Source organism: Cricetulus griseus, assembly GCF_003668045.3.
Source record: "Cricetulus griseus strain 17A/GY chromosome 1 unlocalized genomic scaffold, alternate assembly CriGri-PICRH-1.0 chr1_0, whole genome shotgun sequence".
NCBI classification, from domain to species: Eukaryota; Metazoa; Chordata; class Mammalia; order Rodentia; family Cricetidae; genus Cricetulus; species Cricetulus griseus.
Window position 1 is genome coordinate 50439406 of NW_023276806.1, and position 24127 is coordinate 50463532.

At 38.4% G+C, this 24127-nt stretch overlaps 1 protein-coding gene across 1 annotated transcript in view; it reads right to left on the minus strand.

Moving 5' to 3' along the window:
• Window positions 1-5763, minus strand: part of Lrif1 (ligand dependent nuclear receptor interacting factor 1) — a 75110-nt gene extending 69347 nt beyond the window's left edge. Inside the window, exon 1 of the mRNA XM_027395436.2 lies at window positions 5604-5763. Coding sequence (XP_027251237.1) covers window positions 5604-5651 — 48 coding nt within the window. The 5' untranslated portion in view covers window positions 5652-5763. The remainder of the gene's footprint in view (window positions 1-5603) is intronic.
• Between the last annotated feature and the right edge of the window lie 18364 nt (window positions 5764-24127).

Sequence of the window (24127 nt, forward strand, 5' to 3'; positions counted from 1 at the left end):
TGATATTACCTATTCCTCCTAAACATGGTTCTACTATTATATTGCTTTCTCTCACACACACAAAGTCCTCAACAGAGTTAAGGCAATGATGGCATATTGCCCTCTAGTCATGAAGACTATAAGACAAACAAACAAACTTTGTTTTTTGCAAAGTTGGTATAATTTTGTGACAGTGATGCAAAACAGAGTTAACATGCCTATTCCTCTGGTCTTCAGAGCATTTACAGAAGCTCTTTTCTGTAAATGGAAAGGCATTTCTGAAAAATGTCTTTTTCTTCATTCCTGTCCATAAAGCTCACCAGAAGAAATTTGCTTTCAGATAACAAGGACAGCAATATATGTTCACTGCTCGCTAGCACTATGTTACAATTTAGTTTTTATTCCATCCATCCATCTATATATCTATCATCTATTATCTATCTACCTTATTCATCTATCTACCATCTCTGTGGGAGGGAATGCAAAAGCCTCAGCAGTGCATATGTGGAGGTCAGAAGGCAACCTTTGTAAATCAGTTCTCTCCTTCCACCATGTGGGTCCCAGAGTTTGAACTAGAGTTGGTGACAGCCACCTTTATCTGCTGAGCAATGAGAACCATCTCATAAGGCAAAGTTAGAGAGATTATAATACCTTCCCCTACTACAAGCTATCACAATGGTCCACTACATTGATGACATTATCCTAGTGGAAAAGAAGTACTGATCACTCTAGATGTATTGGTGAGACATTTTAATGGGAAATACTGGGAAATATATCCAAGTAAACTCCCAAAAACCTAACTCTATGAAATTTCTAGATTTCTGGGACTCTAGTGACTAAATCATTTAATATGGTCCTCCACAGAACCAAGAAAGAGCTACTACAACTCTTATTATGCCTATTTAGATTTTGAAGGCACATGTTTCTCATTTGGTACATTACCTAGGTCTGTCATTTACTAAGGGACTAAAGCAGCTGCTAGCTTTGGGTTGTGCTTAAAATTGGCCTTTGATTGTGTACTCTCAGGTTGCTATAGCAAAAGAAATTCATTCTTACAATTTTAGAAACTGGAAAGTCTGAGAACTAGTCTCACTCACTGTTTAGTTAGGCCCACTTCCTGCTAAACAGACTTCGTTGTTGTTTTCTTTTTTCATTATAACCTCAACTAGCAAAGAGAAGGACTAGCCAAGCCCCTGAAATCTCTTTTATAAGGGTACAATTCCCAATTATGAATGTTCTGCACTCATTGCCTAATCACCTTTCCCAGTTTCCACTTTAAACACCGCAACAATGAATTTAAATATACTGATTTGACGGATGGGTCACAAACATCTATACCATAGCAATCTGCAGCAGATGAGAGTTGATGTGCAAACTGCTTTCTACCAGTGGAGTTATGGTATTCAAAAAAAGGGGGGAGGGGCTTGAAGTTTCACTGGAAAATAGAAATGCTGCCTGAAACCCTTGGGAGGCTTTGTTAGATGAATTACGATACAGTCTGCAATTTTAAGAAACAGCTCTTGAATTCTTATTGTGTCAACAAGCTACCATGTGACCTGACAACTTATCATAATTGGGTTTATCTGATACACGAAGCCATAAAATTCTAACTATTAAATGTAAATGTAAATTGGGACATGATCAGTCCCAGTCAGTCCCTGAGAGGTGATAATTAAGCATGAGAGTAGCATAAATACTCATGGTTCCCACTCCCATAATTCTGACTTCCTTCTACCAGCCTGCACTTGTGATCTCATAGGGAGTTTTTTATGATCAATTCTCAGAGGAAAAGAAAGCTCAAGCTTTTTTTAGTGCAATTCTAAAGAGAGAGGAAAGGAAAGAGGGAGAAAGAATGAATTTGCCAGCACCACTACGATGTGAAAAGTACAATTTTATAATCCCTTTTTAGGATATTCCTGAAAGACAAGAGTGAATGGGCCGAACTTCCAACAATCCACCGTGTGCACTTTGCTTAGATGTAGAAATAGACAGATATGTAGTTATATGATGATTCATGGACTATATCAAATTATTTGGATTCATTGTCAGGTATTTGGAAGAAATGTAATTGGGAAATGGATGACAAAACATAAAAGGAAAAGTTATGGTGATAGAGATACCCACATGGCCATAAATATAAATTTAATTTAAATTTAAGAACTAGAATGATCTGAGAAGAAGTCTCATTAAAGAAGATATGCAGTATATGCTTTAGTCTATTTCTAAATCAGTTATAATTTAGACTGGATAATTTATGAAAACTAAATTTCCCTGTAATTCCAGAAGCCAAGGATTTCAAAATCAATGCGGCAAAAATTTGTTTTCTGATGAGGGCTGCTGTCTAATTCTAAAGTGGAATTTTGTTTGTTATGCCCTCACATGGAGGTGGGTGGAAGAAAAGGTCTTTTGTGAGCAGAGCGCTCACAACCTGATCACATTCTAAAGCCTCTACTTCTTAATAGTATCACATTGGGTCTCAGTTTTCCAGATATGAATTGTGAGGCAACCCATTCAAATCATTGTGGCTGGATACTAAGCAAATGAAAAGATTCTTATCACTGAAGTGGGGGTTAATAAATTGAAACAAAAATTATATGCCACTTCACACCTATTAAAATGCCCCAAAATCAAATGTCTAACACAAGTGATACTGAAAATAGGTAAATACTAGTATCGAGCATAGAAATTCACAGTCACTGTAATAAAGTTTGACATGGATTCGTTTTGTTCTTTTTGCCAACCTAAACATACCAACCCCTAAAAAATATTCTTCTGAGAAGTTACATAAACAGATTGAAAACTTGCATCTACATGCCTCTAATGTGGAGTGAAATTCCTTAAGGCATGGGATGTGGAAAGGAAGGTTAAATAACAGGGTATGTTAAGACAGATGTTTACAAGATTAAGCAACAGGGTGTTCTAAGCAGAGTTGAAATGTTTTCTCCTTCAGAGAAGCTCTTAAAACTCAGAAAGAAAACAACTTAAAATAGTTTCACGAAGTCCATGAAGCTGATCAAATTCACCAGGCACTTCCTTGCCTAAACATATACAAGCAGTAAAGACTCCTGAAAGTCACCTTCATACAAAAGGAGCTGCCTAGGAAAGGTTCAGATAGGCAAAGCTGCCTGGAAATGTCAGCGACCAGCCTAGCTTCTTGGAGGTAGCAGAGAGCAGCCCAGCTGCTTGGAAAAGATTCAGAGGGACTGAACTACCTGGAACCTGTTGAGCTGCCTGTAGGGTGAGCACTGTGCTCTGGCTTTCCAGCTTTCATAAGCTGTCTCCATGTTGAGGCAGGCTTTTGTTGACCCTTCTGTCCTTGGATCATTTTCCTCTTGTAAGCAACCCCTCACCCAGACTCCTCTAAGTAACCGTAATGAAATTCATGGCTTCATCAAATTGGACTTTTGTTGTTTGATCAGTTATCAGGTCCCTATCTGGGGTGAGTAGACATTTGTTCATGTCTTCCCAGGAATAATGTCACACAATACCACACAAAAACTTGAGTACAAACATTTATAGTTACTTTACTTGTAACTGACAAAACTCAGAAGTTTCCACAACCAGTCTGTTGTCCAACAGGCAAATGTCTAAAAGTTTATGATATAGCCATATGATGGAATTTTTAAAATAAGATACTCAGTTATTAAGAGTCATGGAAGAATCAAATAGCTATAGTTAGCTGAAAGCCTGTGTACTGCATAATTCCAACTATATGACATGCTGATAATGACAAAATTACAAATGCCTTACAACAACTGTGGTTGTCATGCTCAACAGCAAGGGGAAAATGAGTTAAGTAGGGCACAGAAGATTTTAGATGAATGAAACAATTATTCTGTATTATTTTATAAAAGTAAATATACATGTTACTTACACTTATAAATGTAAATATATTCACAGATTGGTCAAAAGCCACAACACGTACAACACCAAGAGTAAACTTTTTGAATATATCATCATTGGCTTATCAATTATAACAAGCAGAAACAGGAATATGAGATGCTAATGATAAAGGGGAAAATACTGGAAGTGAGGGGGTGCGTGAAAAGTTTTCACTTTCCTGTGTTTCTAAATCTATTTAAAAATAAACTATTCATTTTAAATTGATAGGACAACTCTCTAGAAGTACATAAAATAAAATGCACAACAGCAAATATCTACCTTGAAAAAAAAAAGGGGGTTTCAATCCATGACCTTGGTTTGCATAGGTTAATGGGAGTTCTCCAGATCAACCAAATCAATGATTTTTATTGACTACACATTTTTTTATTTATCCACAATGCTGTGAGGCAATACTCTGTATCTAATTCCAAAATATTTTCACCAATGGGCAACCATCTTTTACCCTTCTTCCAAGCTCTTAGCAATCACTGATCTCCATTCTACTTTTTGTCTGCCTAATCTTCTTAGCATTGTGCTTCTGAATTTAGGTATTTGTAGCATGTACCAATACACCATTCTTCTTATATATTACACTTGTTGATGGACATTTGGATTGTTTCACTTTGGAAATGCTGCTATGAACAGACTTGTGAAACTTTGGGAACCTGTTTTCAGGCACACATGGTGGTGTATGTCTGAAACTGGGAGGCAGGAAGGTCAGAAGTTTGAGGTCATGTTTGGGTATATAGAAAGTTCAAGACCAGCCTGGGCTACACCAAACATTGTGTAAAGCAAAACAAAACGAAACAGGAAAAACAACAACAACAATAAAAAAAAAATACCCACCCATACATAGAAGTAGCATTATGGATTGAAAAGGTCATATTTGTGAGACATATATATATATATATATATATATATATATATATATATATAAATGCATACAAATACAATTATTTGAAAAGGAGGCAATGAATTTGAAGGAGAGTAGGGAGGGGTATATGGGTGGGATTGGACGGAAGAGAAGGGAAATGTAATTATATTACAGACTCAAAAGTAAAAATAACAGCAAACAAGCAAGAACCCTGTTTTCATGTGTCTGGAACTGCTGGGTCATATGGTAAATTTGTCATTTATTTTTTGTGAAACTGATAACCTGTTTCCAATAGTAGATATGTCATTTATGATCTCAGCCAAAATGTTTAATTGTTCAAATTCTTCCCCATGCTTGCCAATGGTTGCTGTTATGCAACATTTAAAATTATAGTCATTTCAGTGAGTAAACTACTCTCCATGTGTACTATTAATTGCATTTTCCTATGACTAAGGATAAGTGTTTTGTTTTTAATCTGCTTTTTATGTAATTCTGAGGAGAAATGTCCACTAACATCCTTTGTCCATTTATAAATTGGCATTTAAACTTTATGTAGTTATTCATCTTCCATTTGATTGTAAATATATTTCCATTGACGTAATTGTGTATGGGACACCGTGTGGTATTTCAATACATTACGCAATGATCAGAGCAACTGGCATATCTTCACTTCAGACATTTATTGTTTCTGTATAGTAGGACATTCCAAATCCTTTCTGTTAACTAATTATTATTTATTTTGCCTTGGCAATAGATTAGGATACACGATTTTCCACAGGAGGTTCTCTTGACCAATGAAGATCCGAGAGCCTCAGACGCTCACTCTAGCTGCAGGGACAGCTGGTCCTTCAGTGCAAGCGGTACTCACCGGCCTCGCCTTGTCTGCCCTGCTTCTTGCGCGGGTCCCGCCAGCCATGACAGCCAAGCAATACAAAGTGCTCTGGGGCGTGAGCTCCAAATCTAAAGACCTAGGACCGCTGGAGTCCCGAGTTCCCAGGGGGGAGTCCTGTGGTTAGCACCTGAGCCTGCTACTGTAGCCTCGGCTGTGACGTCACGGCCGGAAACTGTGGTTCCCGCGAGACAGCGGCGAGGTCGGTTGCCTGGGAAACACGCATAAGTTCGGGGATGGAGGCGGAGCATCCTTGAGGTCTCTGCTGCAAAACCTTTCAGCCCCAGCTGTAGCAGAATCTGAGCAGATGCATGCTCTAAGTCAGCCAGGTGAGGGCAGTTTTGAGACGTTCATAGAACAACCATTTAAGTTAGAAAAACAGTATTTTTTTTCACTTAGTGAGTTGGAAAAGATGAGCAAATACAAAGCAGCGTTCTTTTTAGACTTATCTATAATTATATTTTATATCTAAATTACTAACAACTTATCTACATGTACTTTATAACCATTAGGTTTTATTTCTACATACATGTTCCTAAAAACTTTCAAAAAAAAAAGAAAGAAAGAAAGAAAGGGGGAAAGAAGAAGAAAAGAAAGAAAGAAAAGAACAAAACATGATTGAAGATCTAAATTTTGTTTTGAGACAGGGTCTCATGTAGCTCGGATTGACCAGGAAACTCTCTGGGGTTAAGTGACCTTGAACTCCTGCTTCCACTTCTAGAATGTTGGCATTAAAGGCTTGTGTGCCACTATTCTGGTTTAATCACTGTTTGGGAACCCAGTTCTGCTTCCACATCTGGCCAGCATAATACCAAGAGAAAAAATTTGTAACTAAAATTTCTTCAAATATGAAGAATGCTTCCTATTATGTACTTGATCAGGAACAATATATTTAACTCACAGGCATTGTTTAAAATCATTTGCATACTATTGGATTTATACTTTTCAAAATGCGTAGCAGCTTTTAAGTAATCTGACTTAAAATTGCACATTTAGAACCTTTTTTCATGTATACCCTTTTATTGTTTCTTTTTTATTATAGTTATTGTCAGAGGAGGTTCTATTCTGTGTCCCAGTTATGACATGCAAACTTTTTAGTGGTGATTTTTTTTAATTATTAAAAGTGTCAGGTTTCCTTACAGATTGTCATGCCTAATTGAGCTCGGTGTCTTAGTCACTGTTCTGTTGCCTTGAAGAGACATGATGCGTGAAGCAACTTTTATAACAGGAAGCATTTAACTGGGGGCTTGCTGACAGGGTCCCAGGCTTAGCCCATTATTATCATGGGGAAGAGCAGGCAGCATGAAGGAAGACTCTGGAGCAGTAGCTGAGAGCTACATCATGATCCCTAGGCAAAGAGAGAGACAGAGGGACTCCAGGTTTGGCATTGGCTTTTGAAACCTCAAATATTACCCTCAATGACACACTTCCTCCAACAAAGTGTATCTTTTATCCTTCTAATCCTTTCAAACAGTGCCATTCCCTGGTAACTAAACAGTCAAATATATGAGCCTGTGGGACCATTATTATTCAAACCACCACCCTGGTCTTGATCCAGATCCCTTTTCTCTTACATCTCCCCGAAGTGCATCCTCATCTTCTGTTGGTATTATTCTTTCACTTTTATACCTTGTGTGTTCTATTACTCTCCCTACCAGTGTCCCTTAAAGCCTCTCTCCCCTTCTGTCCTGGACCCTTGCCTAGTTTCCTAGTATCTGCTGTGGTGGTTTGAAAGAAAATGGTCCCCATAGGCTCACAAGGAGGTATGGCCTTGCTGGAGTAGGTGAGGCTTTGTTGTAGGGAGTTTGTCACTGGGAGTGGGCTTTGAAGCACAAGGTGGGCCCAATGTGTGTCTGTCTCTTCCTATTGTCTGCAGATCAAGATGTAGAACTCTCCCCTACCTTCCCAGCAACATCTGGCCAGGCTCAATTAAATCTTTTCCTTCAAAAGAGTTTCTGTGTTCCTATTGTCACTTCACAGCAATAGAAACCCTAAGACATCTACACTCTTTCACATACCTGCAGACATACACATACAGAAAACTAGAGCTGGTCTACATTTGAAATAAAACATGCAGTGTTTATCTTTCTGCTTTGGGCTACAACATGATAATATTTTTCAGCGCAACCCATTATCTGTCAAATTTGGTAATTTCGTCTTCTTATGACTGAATAAAATTCTCTGTGTATACACACCACATTTTTATTATCTATTCATCAGTTGGTGGGTATCTAAACTTATTCCATTTCCTTGATATTGTGAAAACAGCAGCAGTAAACATGGATAGCAGGAAGCAAGAGTCCTTTGACAACATGCCCAGAAGTGACAGAACTGGGTCACATGGTACTATGTTTTAACTCCACACTTACTTCTATTGTCATCTCACAAATTTATCCTCCTTCCAGAAGTAAGTGAGTATTGCTCTTTCCTCACACCCTTCCCAGAATTCGTTCTCACTTATTTCCTTGGTGTTAGCCATTCAGTCAGGAACTGAATATTGGAGTAGTTTTCACTATGTTCCTGATATCGAAGGAGCTTGGCATTTTAAAAAAAGTATTTACTGAATATTTGTATTTCTTCCTAGAAAATTTTCTGATCAGCTTCCTAGACCAGTTTTTGATTGAGTTTATTTTTTGGACGTTTGTCTTTTGAGTACTTTGTACATTCTGGATAGTAATTCTCCTTCAGCTAAGTAGCTAGCAAAGATTCCCTCTCATTCTCTTGGTTTGGTTAATTGTTACCTTCACTATACGGAAGCTTTTTAATGTCATGATATTAGCTAATATCCTATTAGTTGATAATTGGCCTAATTCCCCTCTTAATTAGAGTCCTATTCAGATAGTACTCACCTATGCCCATATCTTGAAGTATGTCTGATACAGTTCTCTTCTAGTAGTTTCATATTTTTAGGTCTTATGTTAATATCTTAGATTAATTTGGAGTTGTTTTGTACAGGATTCAAGATAAAGATTTCATTCTTCATATAAAGATATTTTGTTTTCCGAGCATCATTTGTTAAATATGTTGCCTTTCCTCCACTGGGTATTTTTTGCATCTGTCAAAAATATCTGAGTCTTTGATTTCATTGATCTATAGTACTGCTTTTCTGCCAATACCATGGTGTTTTTCCTGCTCCTGATGAACATAAATGCAAAATTTTCAGCAAAACACTTGTTAGTTGAACTTGACTACACACCAAAAAGATCATTCATCACTGCCAGGTAGGCTTTATTTGAGGAATGCAGAGTTGGTTCAACACATGCAAACCTATATCACACAAATGGACTGTGGAACAAAAATCATAACATCATTTTGAGAGGCGCAGAAAAGGATTTTTAAAAAGGTTATATTCCTTATGATAAAAATTCTGAAGACACCCATAGGAGAAGGAACATTCGTAGAGGTTAGAGAGAGGCTCAGTGGTTAAGTGGTCATACTGCTCTTCCAGAGAATCTAATTTCAGACACAAATGCCCTTGATAGGTGGCTCACAAGTGTCTATATCTCCAACACAACCCCCCCCACACTCTTTTAAAAAATATCAGTGTCTTAGTTATGATTTTCTGTTCCTGTAATAAAGCACTCTGACCATATCAGCCTGGGGAAGAAATGACTTATCTCACCTTACAGTTTGTAGTCCGTCATTTGTGGCAGTCAGGGCAAGAACTTTTGAGGATCTGAAGGCAGAATCTGACACAGAATCCATGGAAGAATACTTCTCACTGGTTTGCTCCCTATAGTTTGAACAGCCTGTCTTATTATATACCTCAGGATCACCAGCTTAGAGGTGACACCACTCACAGTAACTGGGCCTGCTATACCTATCACCACCCAAGAAAATGCACCCTGGCCTCTCCCACAGGCCAATTTGGTGAGTGCAGTTTCACAGCTGAGGTTCTCAAAGCTTCAACTGTTCTTCTTCACCCCTTCATGCCTTTAAAACTAGTACTGACTGAGTGATTCTCTCCCTACCAAGTTTGGCTGCTGGAATAATGTGCAATCTCAACCCTCTCTGAACCAGAGCTTCTGACTCTGAAGAAAGACTTCTCAGTCTCTTTTCTTAATCACCATTAAATTCTCAGCTATAGCTAACCATCATCAATTGTGCCAGCAAAGCAATATTTCATGTTAGTAGTTTTTAACTCAAAATATGACATGGCTCTCATAGAGTATTTAAGGAACTCTCCAACATCACTCTGAAATTCCATAAGCCAGGCCTCTATTGTCTGCACTGCTCTTTGGTTTATCCTCTTAGTTCCCACAGAATAACCCACTGAGCTCTGAGTACTCAATGGCTTTTCCAGCCGTAAATTCCAAATTCCTTCCACAATCCTTGCAAAATCATGATCCAGTCTGTCACAGCATTACCTCATGACTGTTAACAGTTTCTGTCTTAGAGTTTCTATTATTATAATAAAACACAATGACTATAGTCAGCATGGTGAGGAAAGGTTTAATTTTATCTTATAGCTGGTAGTTCATCATCCATGAAAATCAGGGCAGGAACCCAAGTCAGGGACCTGGAGGTGGGAACTGAAGCAGGAACCATAGAGGAATGTTGCCCACTGGCTTGCTCCTCATGGTTTGTTCAGCCTGTTTTATTATATACTCTAGGACCACAAGAATAGAGGTAGCACCACTCACCATGATATCGGACTGCCCACATTAATCACCAACTAAGAAAATACGTTATAGACTTGCCCTCAGGCCAGTCTGGTAGCAGCATTTTTACAGTTGAGTTTCCCTCTATTCTGACTTGTGTTGAGTTGACATAAAAATTAGCCAGCATGATCTTTAAAAAGAAGGAACATATTGCCATGTAATAAAGTCTGCATGTGACAAACTGTGGTGGTTTGAAAGAAAATGGTCCCTAAAGGAGTGGCACTATTAGTTTGGCATTAGTGGTGCACATCTTTACCCCCTGCACTTGGGAGGCAGAGGCAGGTGGATCTTTGTGGGTTTGAGACCAGCCTGGTCTACAAGAGCTAGTTCCAGGACAGCCTCCAAAGCCATGGAGGAAACCCTCTCTCTCAAAAAAAAAAAAAACCAAGAAGAAGAAGGAGTGGCACTATTAGGGGTGTGGCCTCATTGAAATGTTTATAACATTGTTGGAGGAAACATGTCACTGTTGGGGAGGGCTTTGAGGTCTCTTTTGCTCAAGCTTCCCTCAGTGAGACAGTCAGTCAGCTTCCTGTTGCCTGCAAGATTTAGGACTCTCAGCTAGTACTCCAGCATCACATCTGCCTATAAGCCATCGTGCTCCCCATCATGATGATAATGGACTGAACCTCTGAAACTGTAAGTGAGCCACCCCAGTTAAATGTTTTCTTCCTAAGAGTTGCTGTGGTCATGGTGTCTCTTCACAGCAATAAAATCCCTAACTAAGACATCTATATTCAATATTATATAAAAAATAAAAGCTTGAAAGCATGCCTACTAAAACTAGTAACATGTGTTTCCACTTTGTCCATTCTTATTCAAAATAATGCAAGAAGTCTTATCTACAAGGATAAGACAAGAGAAGCAAATAGAAGTGTTGTGGAATACTAGTTAACTATTGTTACGATAAATCTTTCCACCAAAAGCCGCTGAGCCCCACTACCACATGTGTGCTTTATGCCAGCCACCCGCCCGAGTTAGGCCCAAATGAATACACAGAAACTTGTATTAGGTACAATGCTGCTTGGCCAATGACTAGGATTCTCATCTGTTAGCTCAGTCTTAACTATCAAAAACCTATATATTTTATAAGACTTATCTTATCAGACACCTTATTGGCGTCCCTCCTTGCCAGTGGATCACCTTGTGCCGCTGGAGCAGGAGCAGAGGGGAAAAGAGGGATGCTTCCTGTTTCTCCTTCTTTAAATATGAGTCTCCTTGCTATGTCACTTCCTGCCTGAATCATCACTTCTCTACTACATTTCCCAGAATCCTCTTTGACTCCTGGTCCTGTCTAACTTGCTGTCTCATTGGCCAAACAGTATTTTATTCAACAATCAATAAGATAAACATACACAGAAGTACATTCTCCATCATTTCCTCTTTTCTGTCTAAATAAAAGGAAAGATAACTTATCTTTTATAATAACTGAAGAAAACTATAATTGTAGCTATCTGTCTTCAACTCTATCAAAGACCACAGAAGGATAATATATAAACTCTAGAATTAACAGAGACATATCGCTACCTGGACAGTCACCCAAAGTTCCTCTGTAATGTTGGGGCATCCATCTTCAGCCCATAGGCCACAGTATGTCTGGCACATTTCTCCATTTCAACAGGAACCCTTCTGTACTGTCTTGTTTTGTAAAGTGTTCAGCAGTCACTTTCTTGTGGGTCCTGCATGTCTAGTTTATACAGCAACAAACAGTCCAGGCAAGAGCAGTTTCTTGCCTAAATGGCTAATCTTGCCATGTCGAAAGCAAACTCCATAACGAGTTTCTTCGATGCCCACCCTCCTTTTTGACATAATTGGTGTGCCAGGAGCAGTTGTGTCTCACTGCCAAGAAAAACCCTAAACCATTTAAATGCCATATTTCTGTAGGTCTTTGAAAGGTTTGAAGAATACCTATCCACCTCAAATACATCTCTATATCTAGAAAACCTAACTAACCTAATTATAAATTCTGACTATTATAGGTAAAAGATCTGTATAAACACAATACCTAAACAAGAGGAGACATATACATATCACAAAATCGACCTTAAAGTTGTATCAATAAATGAAAATCCATACCAATGCAAAGTATTCATTCCTATATCCTATTCCCCTTTTCTTTCTTTAAAAAGAGATTGACTATGCTCATTATCATTTATAGCTAACCCCATTTAAATGATAACAAACATTTATAAACAATATTTGGGGATTTGGGCGTTGTTCCTTCTAAACTGCTTCTTGCTGATTGGGGGCGATGTTCATATTCCATGGGAATCATGATAAAACACAGAAATCTGACCAAGTCCTTGTTTTTGTAGTCTGTAAGGCTGTATCATCTCAGCTTCAGGGGGTCTTGCTTGATCAAACCATATTAGTTTGGACGGAATCCAAAGCTTTTCATTTTCTGTGGAAATACAAGCAAAACCTTTATTTCTAAGTAGCCTGTCCTTAGACTTAAATTTTGAAGTCAAAGCATTTTTAAAATGTATAAGTTGGATTAATTTAGCAGCATTTATAATGAAATGTATTTTAGCAGCAGTAATTCTTTCCTCGGCAATCAAACAATTTAAAGACAACAATATGGCATATAGTATGCAGATTCTCTGTGTATTTTCCATCTTTATGTGGCTTTTTATTACTTTATTTTTACTTTCTTTTGTTTCTTTTTTCCTGAGACAGGGTTTCTCTGTGGAAATCTGCCTGCCTCTGCTTCCTTCAGCAAATCCTACCAGCGTGTGCCACCACAACCGGCTACTCTATTTCCTCCTGTTATTTTTTCTCTCACAAGCCCACATATATTTTTAAATGTAGTGTAAACCTTTAGAGGTTTTTCTTTATCTGGATCTGTCTTTATCATCTCAGAAGTGCCGAGTCTAAATCCCAGAAGCACAGGGATGGCACGAACATATGGAAGCTGCTCTGATGTCTCTCAGCAGCCCGACAGGGCAGGCTGTGGCGGCAGGTTTCCCTCTTTCTCTGGGAACCTTGGGGCATGGAGTTATCCTGCTCACTGACACCATTCTGTTACAATAAACATGTGTTACATTCTTTTATGCTATGCAGTATTTGTTTAATGATGCAAAGATGTGTTTCATTCCTTTATGCTGTGTTTGTTTAACTCTGTGAAGCTGTGTTACTTTGCCTGCCTGAAACACCTGATTGGTCTAATAAAGAGCTGAATGGCCAGTAGCTAGGCAGGAGAGGGGTAGGCTTGGCTGCCAGGCAGAGAGAATAAATAGAAGGAGAAAAAGAGAAGAGGGGAAGTGGAGAAAAGGAGGATAGAAGGACATTAGGGCCATCCACTCAGCTATGCAACCAGCCAAGGAGTAAGAAGGAATGCAAGGGAGAGGGGACTGGTCCTTCCTCAACTTAATATGCCAGGCTTTGTTGACTCTCCATGGGGGGGGTGGGCTTGGGGGGATGTGAGGGTGAGCAGGAACAAGGGTGGGAGGGAGAGCTATGGTTGGAATGTAAAATGAAATCAATTAATTAACTAATTAATTAATTAAAAGATAAAATAGAGAAAGAAAAAGCCCAAAGGCAAAAAGTAGACAGGATAGTAAACCATGTTAAGATTGGCATTCATAAGAAATAGTAAGTTCCCATGTATTTTGGGGGGAGGGGGACTGATTGGTGGTCCCCAAAGAACAAAGAAAAAAAAAAGTCAACCAACTACATAAAACTACATACAAATAGGAAAGGAAAAATTTGAAGCATCCTGACTTGCAGACAGGAGTCCATATTTAAGAATATAACTACACAATATAACTTTCCAACTGATGAACACATTTTAGAAAAGCAACAAATTTTTTTCTGTATACTAAGAATGGACATGCTGAGGAAGAAATTAGGAAACAATCTATCTTAGTCAATGTCTTATAGCTGTGAAGAGGTTAACACACTTCTGGCCTCAGTGACTTTTTTAGCAGAGAAGGGAGATTCCACAATCCTTTTCTTATATCCTTGACTCTGAAGCCACCACAGTGCCCAAACAGTCAAGCTCCGCTGCTTGCTGAGGCCGGAGCACATCCCTCTCCCTCAATTACATCTGCATCAGCTGTCTATTGTTTTCCTTCATTGCTTAAGCTTTTCTTTACTTTTCACAAGTTGGAAGCTTAACTGGGTGGGGTCTTGCCATGAAATCACCACTCCCTTTATTCCATTTAGAATTAGGTTTTTCTTTTAAACTTTTTATCTCCTTGACCACTGGATTTAGCTACAACATTAAATTTTCTAGTGATCTTTTTCTTTCCCAACTCTACATTGTGTATTTCTCTTTGTCCATCTTGTTCCTTTTCATTATAGAGCTGCATACTTATTTCACTAATTACCACATGATACAGTAACTAACTGGCTATTTTGAAATCTTCTCTGCCAATTCCATTAATCCAAAACACCTCAGTTTAACCTTGGGCAGATTTTTAGAACAAGAGCAAAAGGTAACAACATCCTTTACCAAAACATCGTAAGAAAGGTCTCTGGATTACTTACTTATCTTCTTTGAAACCTCTTGAACTGGAGGTCATAATCTGCATTGCTCTATCACCACTATCTTTCATATTCCTACTAGTATGGCCCATTAAGTACCACTTAAAGCATTCAACTGCCAACAAGCAATGTTCTAGTTTGAATATAATTGGCCCCATAAGCTCACAGGGAGTGGTATTATTAGGAGTTGTGCATTTGTTGGAGTAGGTATGGCCTTGTTGGAGGATGTGTGTCACTATAGGGGTGGGATTTGAGGTTTCCCATGCTCAAAATATCACCCACTGTCACAGTCCACTGCCTGGTACCTTGTGACAAGAAGTAGCCTGCACCATGTCTGCCTGCATGCTTCCGTGCACTCTGCCATGATGATATGGGCTGAACCTCTGAAATTGTAAGTGAGCCTCAGTAATTAAATGTTTTCCTCAGAAGAGTTGCTGTGGTCATGGTATCTCTTCACAGCAATAGAAACCCTAAATAAGATGACCAGGATGGTCAGGACTGTTGGTTTCAACAGTCCTGGTACCAACTTCTGCATCAGTCAGTGTTCTATTGCTGTAAAGAGACATCATGGACATGGTAACTCTTATAAAAGAAAACATTTCATTGGAGCTTGTTCACAGTTTCAGAGGTTTAATTCATTATCATCATGGGGAAAAACACTACTGCATACAAGTGACGTGGTGCTAGAGAAGTATCTGAGAGTTCTGCATCCAGATCTGCAGGCAACAAGAAGAGAGACTATGGAATTGGCATGGGCTTTTAAAACTTAAAGCCAAACCCCACAGTGACACACTTCTTTTAATAAGGCCACACCTCCTAATCTTTTCAAATAGTTCCACTCCTGGTGACCAACCATTCAAATCTATGAGTATATGGGGTGATTTTCATTTAAACCCCCACATATTCAGATTCAAAAATTTCTTAAAATGTATAAAATACCATGAAGTAAGCCTCTATAGAATGACCTCTATAATGAAAACTTTTGAAACTGAGAGAAATTGAAGAAGGAACTACAAGATGGAAAGAGATTGTAGTGATATTATAGATCACTTGGACAGCTTCACTTAGGCACTGCAGGCAAATCTTAATAACAATCACAAAATAGGGAGAATCCTATTAGGTATAACTTGAGTTGATATATATATCTTATATATATCATAAGATATATTATAAGATGATATATAACTTAATCATCACAAATAAGTACCTGTTTGTGGTAAGAAAACAAATAGGAAAGACCTGCATTAGTGTTCTCTAAAGGAACAGAACTGATCAAAATCTGCCTCCCACCCCGAGTTGCATACAACCTGTGGCCCAGGTAGTCCAACAATGGCTACTTAATGATGGAAAGTCTAGGGATTCAGTAGTTATTCTATCTACAATGTTGGATGTCTCCACAGTCCCAGTGTGGCACTGGAGTTGTGGAGAATTCCAGGAATGGTACTGAACTGCAGGTTATGTTGTTATCCCAAAGAAGTTAGTTCTAGGTTACCTCACTCAGGATGGTTTCTTCTAGTTCTATCCATTTGCCTGCGAATTTCAAGATGTTGTTGTTTTTTTTACTGCTAAGTAGTACTCTGTTGTGTAAATGTACCACATTTTCTTTATCCATTTTTTGGTTGAGGGCCATCTAGGTTGCTTCCAGGTCCTGGCTAGTACAAATAATGCTGCTATGAACACAGTTGAGCAAATGTCCTTATGGTATGATTGTGTGTCACTTGGGTATATACCCAAGAGTGGTAATGTTGGGTCTTGAGGTGGACTAATTTCCAGTTCTCTGAGAAACTACCATACTAATATCTAAAGTGACTATCAAAGTTTGTACTCCTACTAGCAATGGAGGAGTGTTCCCCTTTTTCCACATCCTCTCCAGCATAAACCGTCATTGGTGTTTTTGATTTTAGCCATTCTGACAGGAGTAAGATGGTATCTCAGAGTTGTTTTGATTTGCATTTCCCTGATGGCTAAGGATATTGAGCAATTCCTTAAGTGCCTTTCGATCATCTGAGATTCCTCTGTTGAGAATTCTCTTTTTAGATCTGTGCCTCATTTTTTAATTGGATTATTTGGTGTTTTGTTGTCTAGTTTCTTGAGTTCTTTGTATATTTTGGATATCAGTCTATGAAAGAAAAACATGTTATGTACACACTCATAAGTGGATATTAGACATAAGCAAAGGATAACCAGCCTACAGTCCACAATCCCAGAGAAGCCAGGAAACTAGAAAAACCCTAAGAGAGACATACATGGACACACACACCCCTCCCAGGAAGGGGAAATAGACAAGATCTCCTGAGTAAATTGGGTGTGGGGGAGGGAGAGGGAGGGTGGAAGGAGAGGGGGAAGGGAAGAGGGAGTGGGAGGAAAACATGAGGAATCAGGAAGGTCTAGTTGGGGGAAGGACAGAGAGGGAGAGCAAGGAAAAAGATACCTTGATAGAGGGAGCCATTATGGCGTTAGTAAGAAATTTGGCACTAGGAAATTTCCCAGGATTCCACAAGGATGACCACAGCTAAGAATCTAAACACTAGTGGAGAGGGTACCTTAACAGTTCTTCCCCTGTAATTGAATTGATGACCACCTTAATTGCCATCGTAGAGCCTTTATCCAGTACCTAATGGAGGCAGAAGCAGAGATCCACAGATAAGCACTGGGCTGAAGTCCTAGAGTCCAATTGTAGAAAGGGAGGAGTGATGAGCAAAGGGGTGAAGACAATGATGGGGAAACCCATAGAAACAAAACAGCTGACCTGACCAAAAGAGAGCTCATTGATTCTAGACTGACAGCTGAAGAATCTGCATGAGACCAAATTAGGCCTTCTGAATGTGGGTGACAATTGGGGAGTTTGGGCAGTTTTGGGGGTCACTAGCAATGGAATCAGTATTTATTCCTAGCACATGAACTGGCTTTTTGGAGCCCATTCCCTATGGAGGGATACCTTGCTCAGACTAGATACAGGGGGAGGGCCTTGGTCCTGTCTCAAAAGATGTGACAGACTTTGATGGTTACTCAGTAGGAGGCCTCACCCTCTCAGAGGAGTAGATGGGGTTGTGGTGGGAAGATGGTGGAGGGAGTGGGGGGGATGGGCAGGAGAGGAAACTAAGATTGTTGTGTAAAATGTGAAGCAAGCTTGTTCCTAATTTGAACTAAAAAAAATAGTTCAAAAATTAAAAAAAAATTAAAAAATAAAATTAAAAAATAAGATTGTTTTAAAACATAAAAAATTAATAAAACAACACATAAAAAAGAAGAAGTTAGTTCTAATATCGATGAAGGAATGTTTTGGCAACAGGGTAGATAAACTTGCCAGCAAAATGATGGCAAATAGGCAAAAAGCAATGTTTCCTTCATCTATGTCACTTTATTTGGACTGTCACCCAGATTTAGGTGTGGCCCAGATTTAGGATGGGTCTTCCTTCTTTGAATAACCCAATTAAGAAAATCCTTCACAGGATTATCCACTGGAATGGATTTTAGTTAATTTCAGTTGTAGTCAAGTTGACAGCCACGATTCACCATCACAATCTCCTTGTGAACATATAAATTTGGGATACATTAGGAGAGACTTTTACTTTTTTCCCTTTTCCTCACAGGTTGTCTTAAAGTTATTCATGTATGTAGCACAAAAAATAAAAGACCCAGAGACAGATATTGGGATTCAATGTTCTAGCTAAAGATCAGAGAAGCCCAAGGCAGTATGTCTTATCTCTACCCAGCTGAAATGGCAATCCTGTCTCCAGGAATCCTCAGAGGCTAAAGCTCTCAGTTCTTATCTTCTCCTGCCTTTTATTGCTTTCTCCACCCAGCCATATCACTTCTGTTTCTACCTCTCTAGCACTGGGATTAAAGGCATGTGACCCAAGTTGCTTAGATCACCTATGTTTGAGCTGTTTGTTTTAGGACTGGATCAATTGTGTGTAGTCAACGTGGCCTTGAACTAATAGAGATCTGTCTACCTCTTAATACTAAATCCTAAGATTAAAGGTATGTTCCACCACTGCCTAGGTTCTATAGCTAACTAGTATGACTAGCTTTGCATTCTGAACCCTCAGGCAAGCTTTATTAAATCATAAATAATAAACCACCACACATAAACATAAGGTTGGAGGTTTCCTGCATGACATAAATCACTCTTTTTGCTTTTCTAGTTAACAAAGAGTGTTTTTTTTCATTTTAAAGTAGTATTACTTTCTTATAAAATTTATTTTTCTTCCGGTGCCCTGCTCAGAACCACTTGAGGTCTAGGGACTGTACACTGTGGATCCCATCCCAGTGGCGTCCAACCCAGCCAGAGACTACCAGCCACTGCCCTAATCCTTTTCTCTGCTCACAGGACAAGTTAGAGGAAAGCCATCAGAGTATTAGACTTGCTTGCACCCACTGGAAGGGAACCTTGGTCCCGTACCCACCAGGAGAGGAAGAGACCCTGTCTGCAGCCACTGGAAGAAGGGATGGGAGGAAGAAAATATAAAAACACATTCATCAACAGAAAAACCAATATGACACCACTGGAGTCTAGGGACTCTATACCAGCAAGACCTGACTATCACAACAAAGAAGAAGCAGAAGAGAATGACCTTAAAAAAATCTTCATGAAAATGATAGAGACCCTCAAAGAGCATATGAGAAAATCCCTTAAAGAATAGAAGAAAAAGCAAATGAAAAATACAAGAAATCAACAATTCTCTTAAAGAAAGCCAAGAAAAAACAAACAGATGAAGGAAACAATTCAAGACCTAAAACCTGAAATAGAGACAATAAAGAAAACACAAACTGAGGGAATTCTGGAAATAGAAAAGTTGTATAAACAAGGAATTACAGATGCAAGCATAACCAACAGAATACAAGAGGTGGAAGAGAGAATCTCAGGCACTGAAGACACTCTAAGAGAAATAGATTCTTCGACCAAAGAAAATCTTAATTCCAACAAATCCCAAACACAAAATATCCAGGAAATAAGGGGTACTGTGAAAAGACCAAATCTAAGAATAATAGGTATATAAGAAGGCGAAGAAACCCACCTCAAAGGTGCAGAAAACATATTCAACAAAACATAGAAAAAAAACTTACCAAACCTAAAGAAAGACATGCCAATGAAAATATAAGAAGATTAGAGAACACTGACTATAATGAACCACAAAAAGTCCCCTACCACATAATAATCAAAACCCCAAACATACAGAATAAAGAAAAATATTAAGAGCAGCTAAGGAAAAGGTCAAGTAACATATAAAGGAAAACCTATCAGAATTACACCTGAATTCTCCATGGAATCCCTGAAAGCCAGGAGATCCTGGATAGACATTCTACCAACACTAAGAGACCACAAATGCCGGCCCATACTACTATACACAGCAAAACTTTCAATCACTATAGATGGAAAAAACAAGATATTCCATGTTAAAACAAGATTTAAACAATGCACACCCGATAATCCAGCCCTACAGAAACTTCTGGAAGGAAAAATGTCAACCCAAGGAAGTTAACTATAACCAGAAAAACAAAGGCAATAGATAATCCCACTTCACCAAAGCCACAGAAAAAAGGGAGGAAATCCACATACAGTTCCGACATCAACATCAATTCCTAAACAAACAAAAAGGAACAATCAATTGTCATTAATATCCCTCAATATTAATGTGTTAACTCGCCTATAAAAAGTCACAGACTAACAGAATGGATACAAAGGCAGAATCCATCCTTTTGCTGCATGCAAGAAACACACCTTAACTTCAAAGACAGATGGTACCTCAGAGTTAAGGGTTGGAAAAGGATTTTCCAATCAAATGGACCCAAGAAACAAGCAGGGGTAGCAATCCTAATATCTAACAAATTAGACTTTAAACTAAAATTAATCAAAAGAGATAAAGGTGGTAGTTTCATATCCATCAAAGGAGAAATCCATGAAGATGAAGTCTCAATTCTGAACATCTATGCCACAAATACAAAGACATCCACCTTTGTAAAGGAAACATTACTAAAACTCAAATCACATATAAAAACTCAAACACTTATAGTGGGAGACTCCAACACCAAACTCTCACAACTAGACAGGACCACCAGACAGAAACTTAACAAATAAATAAAGTAACTAATAGAAGTTATGACCCAATTGGTTTTAACCAACATCTCTAGAACATTCCACCCAAACACAAAAGAATATACCTTCTTCACAGCACCACATGGAACCTTATCTAAAATCGACCACATACTTGGCAACATAGCAAACCTCAACAGGTACAAAAGTTGGAATAACTCCCTGTATCTTATCAGACCACCATGCTTTAAAGTTAGAATTCAACAACAACACAAATGCTGAAGACCTAAAAACTCGTGGAAATTGAATAACCAGCAGCTGCACCATTCCTGGGTCAAGGAAGAAATAAAAAAAGAAATTAAAGACTTCCTAGAATTCAATGAGAATGAAGACACAACATACCCAAACGTATGGGACACTTTGAAAGCAGTACTAAGAGGAAAGTTCATAGCATTAAGTGCCCACATGAAGAAACTGGAGTATAGTCACACAAGAGAATTGACAGCACAACTGAAAGCTCTAGAACAAAAAGAAGCAAACTTACCCAGGAGGAGTAGACACCAGGAAATAATCAAATAGAGGGCTGAAATCAATAAAGTAGAAACTAGGAAAACAATTCAAAGAATCAATGAAACAAAGTGTTGGTTCCTGGAGAAAATCAACAAGATAGACAAAACTTTCTCTAAACTTACTAAACAGCAGAAAATAAACATGCAAATTAACAAAAGCAGAAATGAAAAGAGAGATATAACAACAGACACTGAGAAAATCCAGAGAATCATCAAGTCATATTTTGAAAACCTGTACTCCACAAAATGTGAAAATCTACAGGAAATGAACAATTTTCTGGATAGATATCACTTACTAGAATTAAATCAAGAACAGATGAGCAATTTAAATAGGCTTATAACTCCTAATGAAATACAAGCAGTCATCAAAAGTCTCCCATCCAAAAAAAGCCCAGGGCCAGGTGGTTTCACTGCAGAATTCTACCAGAAATTCAAAGAATAGCTAATACCAATTCTCCTCAAAGTGTTCCACACAATAGAAGCAGAGGGGTCATTGCCAAACTCCTTTTTCAAAGTTTTAATAATCTTGGTACCCAAACCACACAAAGACTCCACTAAGAAAGAGAACTACAGACCAATATTCTTCATGAACATTGATGCAAAAATACTCAATAAAATACTGGCAAATCAAAACAAGCACATCAGAGAAATCATCCACCATGATCAAGTAGGCTTCATTCCAGGGATGCAAGGATGGTTCAACATACAAAAATCCATCAATGTAATCCACCATACAAACAAACTGAGAAAGAAAAATCACATGATCATCTCACTAGTTACTGAAAAAGCCTTTGACAAAATCCAACATCCCTTCATGTTAAAGGTCTTGGAGAGATCAGGAATAACAGGAACATACCTAAACATAATTAAGGCAATATACACTAAACGAACAGCCAACATCAAACTAAATGCACAGAAACTCAAGGCAATTCCTCTAAAAGCAGGATCAAGACAAGGCTGTCGACTCTCTCCATATCTCTTCAATATTGTACTTGAAGTTGTAGCTAGAGCAATAAGACAACAAAAGGAGATCAAGGGAATACAATTTGGAAAAGAAGAAGTCAAACTCTTACTATCTGCAGATAATATGATAGTGTACCTAAGTGTAGGAGTACCAGGGAACTCCTACATCAGATAAACACCTTCAGCAAAATGGCAGGATACAAGATAAACTCAAAAAAGTCAGCAGCCCTAATATACACAGATGAGAAATGGCTTGAAAGAAATCAGAGAAACATCACTTTTTACAATTGCCATAAACAACATAAAATATTTGGGGTAACTCTAACCAAACAATTAAAAGAACTGTATGACTAGAATGTTGCGTCTTTAAAGAAAGAAATTAAAGAAGGTACCAGAAAATGGAGAGAGCTCCATGCTCTTGGATAGGTAGGATCAACATAGTAAAAATGGCAATTTTACCAAAAGCAATCTACAGATTCAATGCAATTCCCATCAAAATCCCAGTACAATTCTTCACAGACCTTGAAAGAACGATTCTCAACTTTATATGGAAAAACAAAAGACCAAGGATAGCCAAAACACCCTGTACAATAAAGGAATTTCCAGAGGCATCACCATACCTGACTTCAAACTCTATTATAGAAAAAGCTTGGTATTGGCACAAAAGTAGAGAAGTAGACCAATGGAATCTAATTAAAAACCCTGATATTAACCCACACACATATGAACATCTGATTTTTGACAAAGAAGCTAAAGTTATGCAATGGAAAAAAGAAAGCATCTTCAACAAATGGTGCTGGCATAACTGGATGCTGGCATGCAGAAGACTGCAGATAGAGCCTTATCTATCACAATGCACAAAACTCAAATCCAAATGGATCAAGGACTTCAACATAAATCCAGCCACACTGAACCTCTTAGGAGAAAAGGTAGGTGGCACCCATGAACCAATTGGTACAGGAGACCACTTCCTGAACATAACATCAGTAGCACACACACTGCGATCAACAATTAATAAATGGTACCTCCTGGAACTGAGAAGCTTCTGTAAGGCAAAGGACACAGTCAGCAAGATAAAATGCCAGCCCAGAATGGGAAAAGATATCCACCAACACCACATCTGACTGTGGGCTTCCTTCCAAAATTTACAAACAACTCAAGAAGCTAGTCACAAAAATACCAACTAATCCAATTAAAAAGTGGAGTACAGAACTAAACAGAGAATTCTCAATGGAAAATCTAAAATAGCTGAAAGACACATAATAAAGTGTTCAACATCCTTAGCCATCAGGGAAATGCAAATCAAAACAACTCTGACATAACATCTTACTCCTGTCAGAATGGCTAAAATCAAAAACACCCAATGGCAACTTATGTTGGAGAGGATGTGGAGAAAGGGGAACATTTCCCCACTGCTGGTGGGAGCACAAACTTCTAAGACCACTTTGGAAATGAGTATGGTGGTTCCTCAGGAAAATGGGAATCAGTCTACCTCAAGATCCAGAAATTCTACTCTTAGGCATATACCCAAAAGATGCACATTCATACAACAAGAACATCTGTTCAACCACATTCATAGCAGCATTATTTGTAATAGCCAGAACCTGAAAGCAACCTAGATGCCCCTCAACTGAAGTGTAAATGGAGAAAATGTGGTACATTTACACAATGGAGTACTACTCAGCAGAAAAAAAATCAATGGAATCTTGAAATTCGCAGGCAAATGGATGGAACTAGAAGAAACCATCCTGAGTGAGGTAACCTAGTCACAAAGAGACAAAAATGGTATGT